Below are 12004 nucleotides of genomic sequence, written 5' to 3' on the forward strand. Positions count from 1 at the left end.
TTTATTATGGGCACTTTATGGCGTTTTACTATATTTCAAAAACCTGACCTGCACATCCAAACATAGACTAAGTGTGAACAGGTGCTGAACCTAGAGTCGCCAACTCGTATATAGTTAAATAAATAAGGCAGCACACTGCAGCGCTAGAACATACAAATGGTGTTTTACTATAGGCATTGTATGACAGCACTGTATTATAGTATGGACACTGTATGACGGCACAGTATTAGAATATGGATACTATATGGAGGCACAGTATTATACAATGAACACTGTATGGGGCCAGGGTATTCTACCATGGACATCGTATAACAGCATTGTAGTATATTATGGATACTGTATGGCGGCACGGTATTATACTATTGGCACTGTATGGTGCCACAGTATTACATTATGGCCACTGTATGCAGGCACGGTATTTTACTTTAAGCACTGTATGTAGGACCAGTATTATGCTATTGGCACTGTATGGCAACACATTATATACCATAGGCACTGTATGGTGGTACATTATTATATCCTGGAAATTGTATGACAGCACGGTATTATACTATGGGCAATGTATGACGGCACTTGAGCATGAGAACTTTTTATCGGATCACCTGAGATTACCTGGATCATTTTACCTGGTTCTGAACGCCCTTGTCATGTACTTAGCAACCCAGAGATCGCTCGCTATGGCCGAGCATTGGCATAGCATCAATACTCATTTTCGGCCTGTCATGCAGATAAGCTCCATAGAGAACTCATCAGAGTCCTCGCTGTTGTTTACCTAATGCCTTGTAAATCCATAAATCACCTGTTTTGCTGAGACTTTCCTCCTGCGGGTTTGGTACTGATTGGTTATGTCAGCAGCACCCTGCCGCCCATTCTGTCACTGAGCAGATGGCATGTACTTAGAGCGAGGGACCTTTTTATCATTGCACACCCCCGCAGTCTCAACATATGGTACACGGGAACCTTACGAGCAGGCTCGCTTTCTGCAAACATGTTATTGACGATATATAGATGGAAATTTACTGCTCCAAGGAGCCGCTGCCATATTCTGCGCAGAGGAGGTTAACTCTGACAGATGGAGACGAGACCCAGTTATTGTGGATTGTGAAACCGGTCAAAGGGTGACGGTCAACAGCGGTATAGCGGTCATCTACATAAAGGAGGCGCGAGACGCAGATCATTGGCTATAGATTATAATTAGGCAATAACCAGAGTTTTGGGTTATGTTTGTGAGAAACAGTAATCGCAGAGCCGCTAATCTGACCTACAGAAGTCACCCCAAACATAGGGGAGGTGACTGCGGGGAGGGTCTGGGATGGAAATTATTGCCCCAGGCCAGACCCCCTATAAAACCTCTGGCCAGGCCTCCTAAATACAGACCATAGACCAGACCCACTGTAGAGAGGGCTCAGCCCAGGCCTAAACACAAATCTGAGGCCAGACGCCCTAAATGCAAATATCGGACCAGAAGCCCTATATACAGACCCTACACCAGATCCACTGTAGAGAGGGCTCAGACCAGTCCCCCTAAACACAAAACTGAGGCCATACTCCCTAAATGCAAATATCGGACCAGACGTCATATACACAGACCCTACATCAGAACCGCTATAGAGAGGGATCAGCTCAGGCTCCCTAAACACAAAACTGAGGACAGACTCCCAAAAAGCAAATATCAGACCAGACAACATATATATAGACCCTACACCATATATATAGACCCTACACCAGACCCACTATAGAGAGGGCTCAGCCAGCCACCCTAAACACAAAACTGTGGCCAGACTCCCTAAATGCAAATATTGGACCAGAAGCCCTATATACAGACCCTACACCAGACCCACTATAGAGAGGGCTCAGCCCAGCCCCCCTAAGCACAAAACTGTGGCCAGACTCCCTAAATGCAAATATCAGACCAGACGTCCTATATTCAAACCCTATACCAGATCCACTGTAGAAAAGGCTCAGCCCAGGCACCCTAAACACAAAAATGAGGCCAGACTCCCTAAAAGCAAATATCGGACCAGACACCATATATACAGACCCTACACCAGACCTGCTATAGAGAGGGAACAGCCCAGGCTCCCTAAACACAAACCTGAGGCCAGACTCCCAAAAAGCAAGTATTGGACCAGGGTCCGTAATAACAAACTAAAGCCAGACCCCCAAAATGCAGACATCACACCTTCTAAATAAAATCTCAAGCCATAGCTGCTAAATAAAAAGTTAGGTTAGACTTCCTAAATACCAACTCAGGCCAATCCCCCTTAGCTAAACACATCAAACCCCCTAAATAAAATCTTGGGCTAGCCCTTACTAGACTACAAAACAAACTCAGACCATTCCCCCTATATACAGGCCTCAAAACAGGCGTCTAAATGCCACGTGCAGTCGGTTAAGCATAGGAGGGAAGGGTAGCGAGTAACACTACCTGCCATAGCTTGTACAGAGATCCATGCTCCCATCCGTCAGACACATCCAGTGTCAGACTGAAGAACATTGGGTGTACCGGAGGATTTGATTCTGAGAGCCCACCTTTCATCCCCAATGAAGAGCCCCATATCAACTGCAAGCTTTGTACTATGAACTCTCTTGAAGGAGAAGCCAGGGCCCACCGGAGGATCCTCCGGATCTCTGGTGGGACAGTCCAACCCTGGACACATCTCACCTATGTACATCAGTGGTAGAATAGTCTCCATCATTAAAAAAACAACCCTATTTATTGTGCTATGGGAGAGATTAGTGAGCATGCTTTGTGTCAGGGAGGAAGGCGGAGGAGCTGTCCCTCCCAGCACCTGGGCGTGAAACTGTTATCTCTAGCTTTATGGAACAGGTAAAACTTTTTATTGTACTCCTGCCCTCTAATGACGATGAGGTCGCAGCCCCTGCCCCCAGTGTACGCAGCAAAATTGCCCCTTCCATACGCAGTCAATACGGGGATACAGCACCCGATCACTCACAGTATATGGTGGGCGCGATGTCGTCACTCTCCATCTCACTGATGTAATTTGAGGCCAGGCAGCTGTAATTCCCGATGTCAGTCTTCATCACCGGAGCAATAGAGAAGATGGACTTGTCCTGGGAGAAGCTATAGCTGGAGCTGTTCTCCAGGGGGCTTCCATTTTTCAGCCATACATATGTTACTCGGGTCCCTTTCAACGCATGACATTTAAAGGTGAGATTCCCCACTTTCTCCACCGCTCCATACGATGGCTCACTCTCAATAACGGGCTGCGAAACCGGAACTAAAAAGAGGAAATAAAATGTAGAGATGGAAAAATATTGTGTGTGGTGCTTTGTATTTTTATTTTATCATTTTACCAAGTCAACAGAGAAACTGCAGCTGCATCCCCCTCCTCCCTCTCTTATCATGACTATGGATAACAAAGTTACAGACAGCTGTGTTATTCTTTTACTTTTTATATTCCTTTTACTTTACATTTCATAAATTTGTAGAAGATTTAGTAGTAGAGTCTGATTTATCATTTGTGGGTTTTTTTGTAAGTCACTACTTCTTATACCTTGTTGGTATTTGTTGACAATTTTCGAGCCAATTTTTTCAGAAATGGCACATGGGGGTTCATGAATTTTGCACAAAATCAAATATGCTTTCTTTTTGTGTGAAGCCTTTTGTGTGAAGAGTCACATGTTCTGCTGAAAAAAAAGCAAAAAAAATGGCAAAAAATGTCCATAAAATCACTCCAGGAAGGAAGGACTAGTGTATATATGCACCAAAATTTAGCAACTTTTTTAAAAAGTTGCAACTGATTATTTGACACAGAAAACATCTGCAAAACGCAATCAAACTTTGCCCACAATGATCTATATTAAAAAAAAAATACAAAGAAAAAAAAAACAGGTGAACATGTAATGACCAGAGGTCCGAATAAGATCCAGTGAGTCACAAACCAAGACCAAGGCAGAAATCTCCAACGGTATTTACTCAAAGGCAAATTAATCAAGGTAATATGGAGAATATTAAGGCAGATGCACCCCAAAGATACACTAATTCAGCAGCAGCTGAAATCACTGTGCCACTCAAAGGTCTCCTGAGAACTGTGTACTACAACAGACTAGTAAGAAATTTACCTAACAGGCAACTAAAAAACAGGAACAAGTGTAAATTGAATGTAGTGTTATTAAGGGAGCCCCTGGAATGGCACACTGAGTATAACTTACACAACTCTAATATAAGATACACCTCTAAAGTAACAATTTAACACTCTGAGCAGAGATACCCGGGTATCTATAACTATGGTACCGTATCCTGAGATGGATTTCCTCTCAGGCAGGAATCCGCAGAGGCTGTAGCCAGTTCATATCTTCAGCGCCAATAAGTTACAGCAAGCTCCTCTTGTCTTGTCGGCCGATGCCGAGCCCAAACGCCGGGGACTTAGTTAGTGGTCTCACGATGTAGTCTCTGCTTCTGTAGCTCCTAGGAATGGTTCCACGACAATCCGTCCGTCTCTGTATCAGCCGTCTGTCCAGACTTGTTCCTCCACTCAATGCACAGGGAATCCACAGACTTCCAAATACGTACTGGGTTCTTAGCAAAGTCTCCGTCTTTTCTTAGATAAAGGGTTAGCTCCTCTCCAGGAAACGTTAGCAACACAAGTCTCTCACAGAGTTAAACAAAAGGTTAGCTCTTCTCCAGGGGAACGTTAGCAACAAAAAGTCTCTCAAAAGCTTCTTTTCCTCCAAAAACACTTGCAGTAAATCCACACAGTCTCTTTTTAAGATCTCACAGCAGCTTCCCCTTTTCTTCCCGCCTTTTCTCTCTCAGCTCTCACTTCCTACTTTCACTTTACACTCTAGACACTAGACCCCACCCCGCAGCACACATTGTCTCTGGGAGGTCTGTCCTCTGCTGCAACAGGCAAAAACCACAGGGTCCTAGTGCCCTCTCAGTGGGACTACAGTTCACCCTCTTACATGCCACCCCACTAGAGGTTGGCGTTTTCGACATACCTTCCCACTCAAATTCATCTTGAGCATATCGCTGAGGCGGTATTCCTGCCGTAGATCGTGTAGTTCTCCTGAGTCCTACATCAACAGGTGCGACCTTAGAGGGAGCTAGAGTCTCTTCCGTGGTCGTGTTAGTGGGCATAAGTGGAGTTGTCTCCTCCTGCGGCTCGATGTCCTGTGATACAGCGTCAGGACCAAGCAGTTGACCTGATGCACTCTCCTCAACAACATCCTCCATATCCCCAACATTCTCATCACCCGAGGCCAGATCGGTCACAGGGGGCAAATAAGCAGGCGCAGGAGTAAGCACACCATCAAACTCAAGATCATTCAGAGCTTCCGCCCCTTGGAACATGGCCTCTGGCTCTAGGGGGGTAGGCGCCGAATCTTCAAACCAGCACCGTTGTAACATGTTACGATGCAAATTACGGGTTGGCCCCCCTGTCCCCACCGGTTCGACCTCGTACACTGGAATCTCAGGGTTCACCTGTTTTTTTATCAGATACGGTATCGCCTCCCATCGGTCACTCAGCTTTCCTGACCGTCGTTTTGTCCTCACCAAAACTCTGTCCCCCGGAGAGAACAGCTCTGTTTGTACAGGTCGCGTGTCCTTATGGACCACCTGTCGAAGGCGGTCGCCCACCACCTGATGCACCACCCTCAACCGCCGCCGATGCTCTCGTACCCACTCGGATGCAGTCCGAAGGGGGGCGGAGGAGGGATCTGGCATGTTCAAATCCTCAATGTCTCGGCCAGGTCTACCAAACATCAACATGTGTGGTGAGTAACCAGTAGTACTGTGCACCCTGTTATTGTAAGCCCACATCAATTCGGGGAGATACTCAGGCCAGCATGTCTGTTGCTGACTCTCTAAGGACCTCAACATTTGCAACAGGGTCCGATTAAAACGCTCACACGCCCCGTTACCCTGAGGGTGGTAAGGCGTTGTTCTCGACTGCTCGATACCATAGAGCTGGTGCAACTCTTTCATCAGCATCCCCTGAAAGCAGGCCCCTTGATCTGAATGTATTCTCTGCGGACACCCGAACACTTGGAAGAAATGTCGGCACACTGCCTCAGCCGCCGACTTGGCCGTCTGATCTCTTGTCGGCACCGCTACAGCATACTTGGTAAAGTGATCTGTCATCACCAGGCAATAGGAGTACCCTGACGTAGAGTACCCTATCAACACGTAGTCAATCATGAGTAGCTCCAGTGGAGCTGAAGTCTTAATAGACTGTGTGGGAGCCCGCTGCTCAGGGCTTTTGTTGAGCCCACAAATTCGGCACTGCCGACACGCGTCGGCCACCATCCCTCCCAACTCAGGGCAGTAGAGGACTCGCTGCAACCACTGAAGTGTCTTTTCACTTCCAAAATGGGCCCCCTTCTCATGCGCCTCACGAGCGACCACTGGCCCCATCCCCACAGGAATTATCAGTTGGTACCGATGCTGCAGCTCTGATGGCAGGTACACCTTACGATACAAAAGACCTTGCTCCACACACAATTTATCCCATTGTCGAAGGAGTTTCATTCCTTCCATGGACAACTGAGCCTTGTCCTCTGCACTGGGCCAGGCCTTGTTTTGTACCCAACGGCGCACAAGTGCAATGTCCGGACACTCATCCTGGACTCTTGTCCAATCTGAGGGTGTTTTACCCAGGACACAGGGCATCCCGGTGGCCACCCCACTTGAGTGTACCACACTTTGGAAGATAGGTATCTGCCCCAAAGCTGGAGTTTCAGTATCCTCAAGTTGTTCGTCAACATCTTCCCCGGATGACCCAAGGGGCACCCTTGACAATGCATCTGCATTGCCGTTCTCTCGACCAGAGCGAAATTTAATGCGGTAATTGAACTTGGCCAGTCTGGCGACCCACCGCTGCTCCAACGCCCCCAGTTTTGCATTCTCTAAGTGAGCTAGCGGGTTGTTATCTGTCATGACTAGCACCTCAGCCCCTGTTAGATACTCGGCGAAGCGTTCTGTCATTGCCCACACCAGGGCCAGCAATTCCAGCCGGAATGAGCTGTAGTTAGCCGGATTTCGCTCGGAGTCTCTTAAAGATCTGCTGCCATAAGAAATCACTCGTTCTCGGCCGTCCTGCACCAGTGCTAGTACTGCCCCCAACCCATGAAGACTACCATCGGTATACAACAAAAAAGGGGTGTCAAACCGGGCGTAGGCCAGCAATGGGGCACTCGTTAGGGCGGTTTTCACTCCATCAAATGCCTTTTTCTGTAGGGGCCCCCATGGAATGGGGCGATTTCGAGGACCCAGCGCTGTCCCTCTCAAAAGTTCATTCAAGGGACTCACCACTTGTGAGAATTTAGGCACAAACCGCCGATAGTATCCTGCTAGGCCCAGGAAGGCCCGCACTTCTCGCAGGTCACAAGGAGGTGGCCACTCTTGTACCGCCTTAATCTTACTGGCTAAAGGTAGTACCCCGTACCAGATGCCCCAAATATTCAATCTAGTTTCGTAACAGTTGACATTTTTTTGGCTTTATTTTCAGGCCGTAGCTCTTGAGCCGCCGGAGAACTTGACGCAGCTTCTCCAGATGATCTTCAAATGAGGTTCCGAACACCACAATGTCGTCTAGATATATCAGGACTGATTCAAAATTTAGATCGCCCAAGCAATGTTCCATCAGGCGTTGGAAGGTTCCTGGGGCGGTAGCGAGGCCAAAGGGCATCCGGTTGAACTCAAAGAGCCCCATTGGCAAGACAAACGCCGTCTTGGCCCGATCTTTTTCAGCCATTGGGACCTGCCAGTACCCGCTTGCCAAATCCAACGTTGAGAAATACTTGGCCCGACCCAGGGCCGACAGGGATTCTTCAATACGGGGTAAAGGATATGCGTCCCGTACGGTGTGGGCATTCAATTTCCGATAGTCCACACAAAATCGGAGTGTCCCATCCTTCTTGCAGACCAAGACTACAGGGGCCGCCCAGGGACTCCGGCTCTCTCGGATCACTTGGTTGTCCAGCATACTGGCCACCATGCTCTTCGCCTCTTGATAGAGCGCCGGAGGAATTTGACGATATCTTTCTCTAATGGGTGGAGTATCCCCCGTTGGAATCTCATGCTCAATCGTCTGGGTACACCCGAAGTCCTCTCCATGTCGGGAAAATGTCTCTTGATGTTCCCACAAAACTCTCTCCAACTGCTCCAACTGCACGGGGGTCAGCTTCTCCCGATCCACTCCCATCTGCTCCATGATCACATGAACATTCCATTCCTCCGCAGGAGGTTCAGTCCGGCCTACCTCGACCGCGAATGTCCAGGATGACTGTTGGTCTGGTCGCAATTCGAACCCTGCATTTTCCGGCACCTTCTCTGCCGGCACGAACAGTTCAGCCAGTATGGTCCCAGCGGGAATTGCAACAGCTTCATCTAAAACATTGATGCATCGGACCGGCACTCGTCCATTCTTCACAATCGCCAAAGACCGGGCCACATGTACCTTGGCAAATGAGGAACCCTCTCGGGCGGACTCAAGTAGCACTTCAAGCCCATTCAATCTCTGTGCAGCTCCCCCAGGCAGCATTAAGAGTTCCTCTTGTCTGGGTCCCAGCAGGATCGGGGCCCTCGAAGTCACTCGGACCCGGCCCACCCGGCCACCTGGGACCGCACTTTTCAGCAAGTCGCAACTCAGCACTAGACGGTGTAGAATTCTCTGTGTGGGTCGGTGTCTTGTCGCACGGGCCCAGTATCGGGGTCCTTCACTGGCATACATCTGGTGATTCAAATCTCGCAGCACGTTCATTCCGAGCGTCACTTCCATCCCTCTTCTAGGGGGGTGATCCACCAGTACTACCCCTTTCTGCCCCAGCTCTTGACCAAACATTTTTAGTTGCATCCACACGATCCCTTTGACTGACAATTGACCATTATTTGCGGCGGTCAGTCGTATCACTCGGCCATCCTCTGGAATCACTAGTCGACTGAAGTATCTCTCATATACTTCTAGAGGCATTATAGTACATTCGGATCCCGTGTCAACCAAGCACCTCATCTTCCGCCCTTCAAACTCTGCTTCTATCACTGGACTACATGCAAACAAATCTTGTTCATTCCGTCGAGGGCTTTGTGTGGGTGGGGCCGCTGCTGCTTGCCCTCTCATGGCAGCGGCCGGAAGTTTAAAGCCGGCGACGGGGTTTCTGGGGCTGTAAGCGCCCGGCAGTAACGCGAGATGTGTCCCTGGCGGCCACACTTCCAGCAGGTGATTGTTCCTCGTGGGCGAGGGCTTGACTCATTCTGATAGGACGACCTGGCCATTTGCGGGGTCACCGTTCCAGGGGGTGGGGCAGGAGGTTCCCGTGAGGTGGTAGAGGCGGGATCAACTGTCAGTTGAGACAATTTCAGCTTCAACTCCTTCACCTCAGCACGCAAAGCTTGTACCACGCTTACAAGCCCCTCTCCCCCCGACCCTGATGACACACCTTCCTCCAGCTGGGCACTGTTCACTGACCCCTCGGGAACATAGGCTGATTTCTCTTCCCTTTCCACTGCAGCTCGGTAAATCTGCCAGAAAGATAACTCTGGTGCAACCCGGGCCATTTCCAACAGCTTGTCCCGGAGAAGTCTATGGGCTAAACCGGTGATGAATTGGTCCCGGAGCAAGCGGTCTACCTCCCGGAACGCCCCCATGGCCCCCGGGTCTAGTCGCTGCATCTCATTCAACATCTCTTGTAAAATATTAGAGTACTGCATCAGGGACTCACACTCTCTCTGGGGACGATTAAAGAATAGGGACCGAAGCTGGGCCACACGCGCTCGGCCCCCCAAACTCCCCTCTAACAGTTCCAAAATCTTTTCTAATGTATCCCTCTCTGATTCTGGGCGCACCATCACCATACGCCTAATATCACCCTCCAGTGCATTTAATGCCAGCTCAGCGCGTAACGCGGGGCTCAAATTACACATGCACAGAATACTCCGGATTCTCTCAGCCCAATCTTGCAACGCCATATTGCGCCCATCGTATTTCGGCATGTGCTGAAGTAAAGCTCCTACAGGCACATACCCTCCCGGAGTCGCAGCGGCTGCCAGGGGAACCCCAACCCCCGAGGAGGATGCGGATACAGCGGGGTCATTTCCACCCTCGCCCTCGTCCATGACAAACACTGGATCCTGCCGACTACGCCAAAAATGTAATGACCAGAGGTCCGAATAAGATCCAGTGAGTCACAAACCAAGACCAAGGCAGAAATCTCCAACGGTATTTACTCAAAGGCAAATTAATCAAGGTAATATGGAGAATATTAAGGCAGATGCACCCCAAAGATACACTAATTCAGCAGCAGCTGAAATCACTGTGCCACTCAAAGGTCTCCTGAGAACTGTGTACTACAACAGACTAGTAAGAAATTTACCTAACAGGCAACTAAAAAACAGGAACAAGTGTAAATTGAATGTAGTGTTATTAAGGGAGCCCCTGGAATGGCACATTGAGTATAACTTACACAACTCTAATATAAGATACACCTCTAAAGTAACAATTTAACACTCTGAGCAGAGATACCCGGGTATCTATAACTATGGTACCGTATCCTGAGATGGATTTCCTCTCAGGCAGGAATCCGCAGAGGCTGTAGCCAGTTCATATCTTCAGCGCCAATAAGTTACAGCAAGCTCCTCTTGTCTTGTCGGCCGATGCCGAGCCCAAACGCCGGGGACTTAGTTAGTGGTCTCACGATGTAGTCTCTGCTTCTGTAGCTCCTAGGAATGGTTCCACGACAATCCGTCCGTCTCTGTATCAGCCGTCTGTCCAGACTTGTTCCTCCACTCAATGCACAGGGAATCCACAGACTTCCAAATACGTACTGGGTTCTTAGCAAAGTCTCCGTCTTTTCTTAGATAAAGGGTTAGCTCCTCTCCAGGAAACGTTAGCAACACAAGTCTCTCACAGAGTTAAACAAAAGGTTAGCTCTTCTCCAGGGGAACGTTAGCAACAAAAAGTCTCTCAAAAGCTTCTTTTCCTCCAAAAACACTTGCAGTAAATCCACACAGTCTCTTTTTAAGATCTCACAGCAGCTTCCCCTTTTCTTCCCGCCTTTTCTCTCTCAGCTCTCACTTCCTACTTTCACTTTACACTCTAGACACTAGACCCCACCCCGCAGCACACATTGTCTCTGGGAGGTCTGTCCTCTGCTGCAACAGGCAAAAACAACAGGGTCCTAGTGCCCTCTCAGTGGGACTACAGTTCACCCTCTTACAAACACATAAAATAAACTTTGAGAAGGCGTAAATTATGAGACAATGTAAATGAACAAGACACCAAAAATAAAACTAGACAAAGAAGGCGCAAGTGCAATAATGAATCGGATCCTTCACTGTATGTGTTATTTTACCTGTGTGCATTGAGCCATATGGGGGTGACCTGCCTAAGAAATCTCAACCCGCAAATGACCCGTTGCAATGTTCAGAGGTGAAACTATGTCGGACAAAACTTTGGATTTTGAGGACCACAAAAAAATAAAATACAAGAGACATGTCATTATGTTACCCAAATCATGGATTAAACTCATTGGGAAAAAAAATGTATAGCACACAGATGTCATCTATGTTTCTTTTTTTGTGCTTTCTATTTTTTTAACTACTTGATGGGTGGAAGAAGTTTGGAATTTATTTTAAATTTATTAAAAAAATTTTTTGCATATGAGAAACAATTATGAAAACCTCATGGTAATTGCGTAATAGATGGTAATAGAAGTTATTATCAGTTATTGTAATTCTGCCTCTGCTGATAAGGAGTCTGCTGAAAACTCTTTGTGAAAGGACAGGAAGTATCAGTCTAAAAATCACCCAAGTGACCAGTGTGAAAGTTGCAAAATTTCCAAAAAATGTTTTTAATAAAGATTGTGATATGAAAATCCATGTAACTCCAAAACTTGATTTAAGCAACAGATCTCTTTAAAAGGAATCTGTCCGTGGGTTTTTGATATTCAGTGTGTCACTTACTAAGGTGTGTGGTGTTGATTCAAAACAATCAGAGTTTTATCAGCAGGATATTATCACAGAAGGACTAGATGCCTAGTC

The 12004-nt window shown here is 47.8% G+C and overlaps 1 protein-coding gene across 1 annotated transcript in view; it reads right to left on the reverse strand.

Moving 5' to 3' along the window:
- HEPACAM2 (HEPACAM family member 2) overlaps positions 1 to 12004 on the reverse strand; it is a 96752-nt gene that overhangs the window by 44043 nt on the left and 40705 nt on the right. Inside the window, exon 3 of the mRNA XM_069729397.1 lies at positions 2958 to 3242. Within this exon, the coding sequence (XP_069585498.1) occupies positions 2958 to 3242 (285 nt within the window). The remainder of the gene's footprint in view (positions 1 to 2957; positions 3243 to 12004) is intronic.

The sequence above is a fragment of the Ranitomeya imitator genome, chromosome 6, assembly GCF_032444005.1.
Source record: "Ranitomeya imitator isolate aRanImi1 chromosome 6, aRanImi1.pri, whole genome shotgun sequence".
In the NCBI taxonomy this organism is placed as follows: domain Eukaryota; kingdom Metazoa; phylum Chordata; class Amphibia; order Anura; family Dendrobatidae; genus Ranitomeya; species Ranitomeya imitator.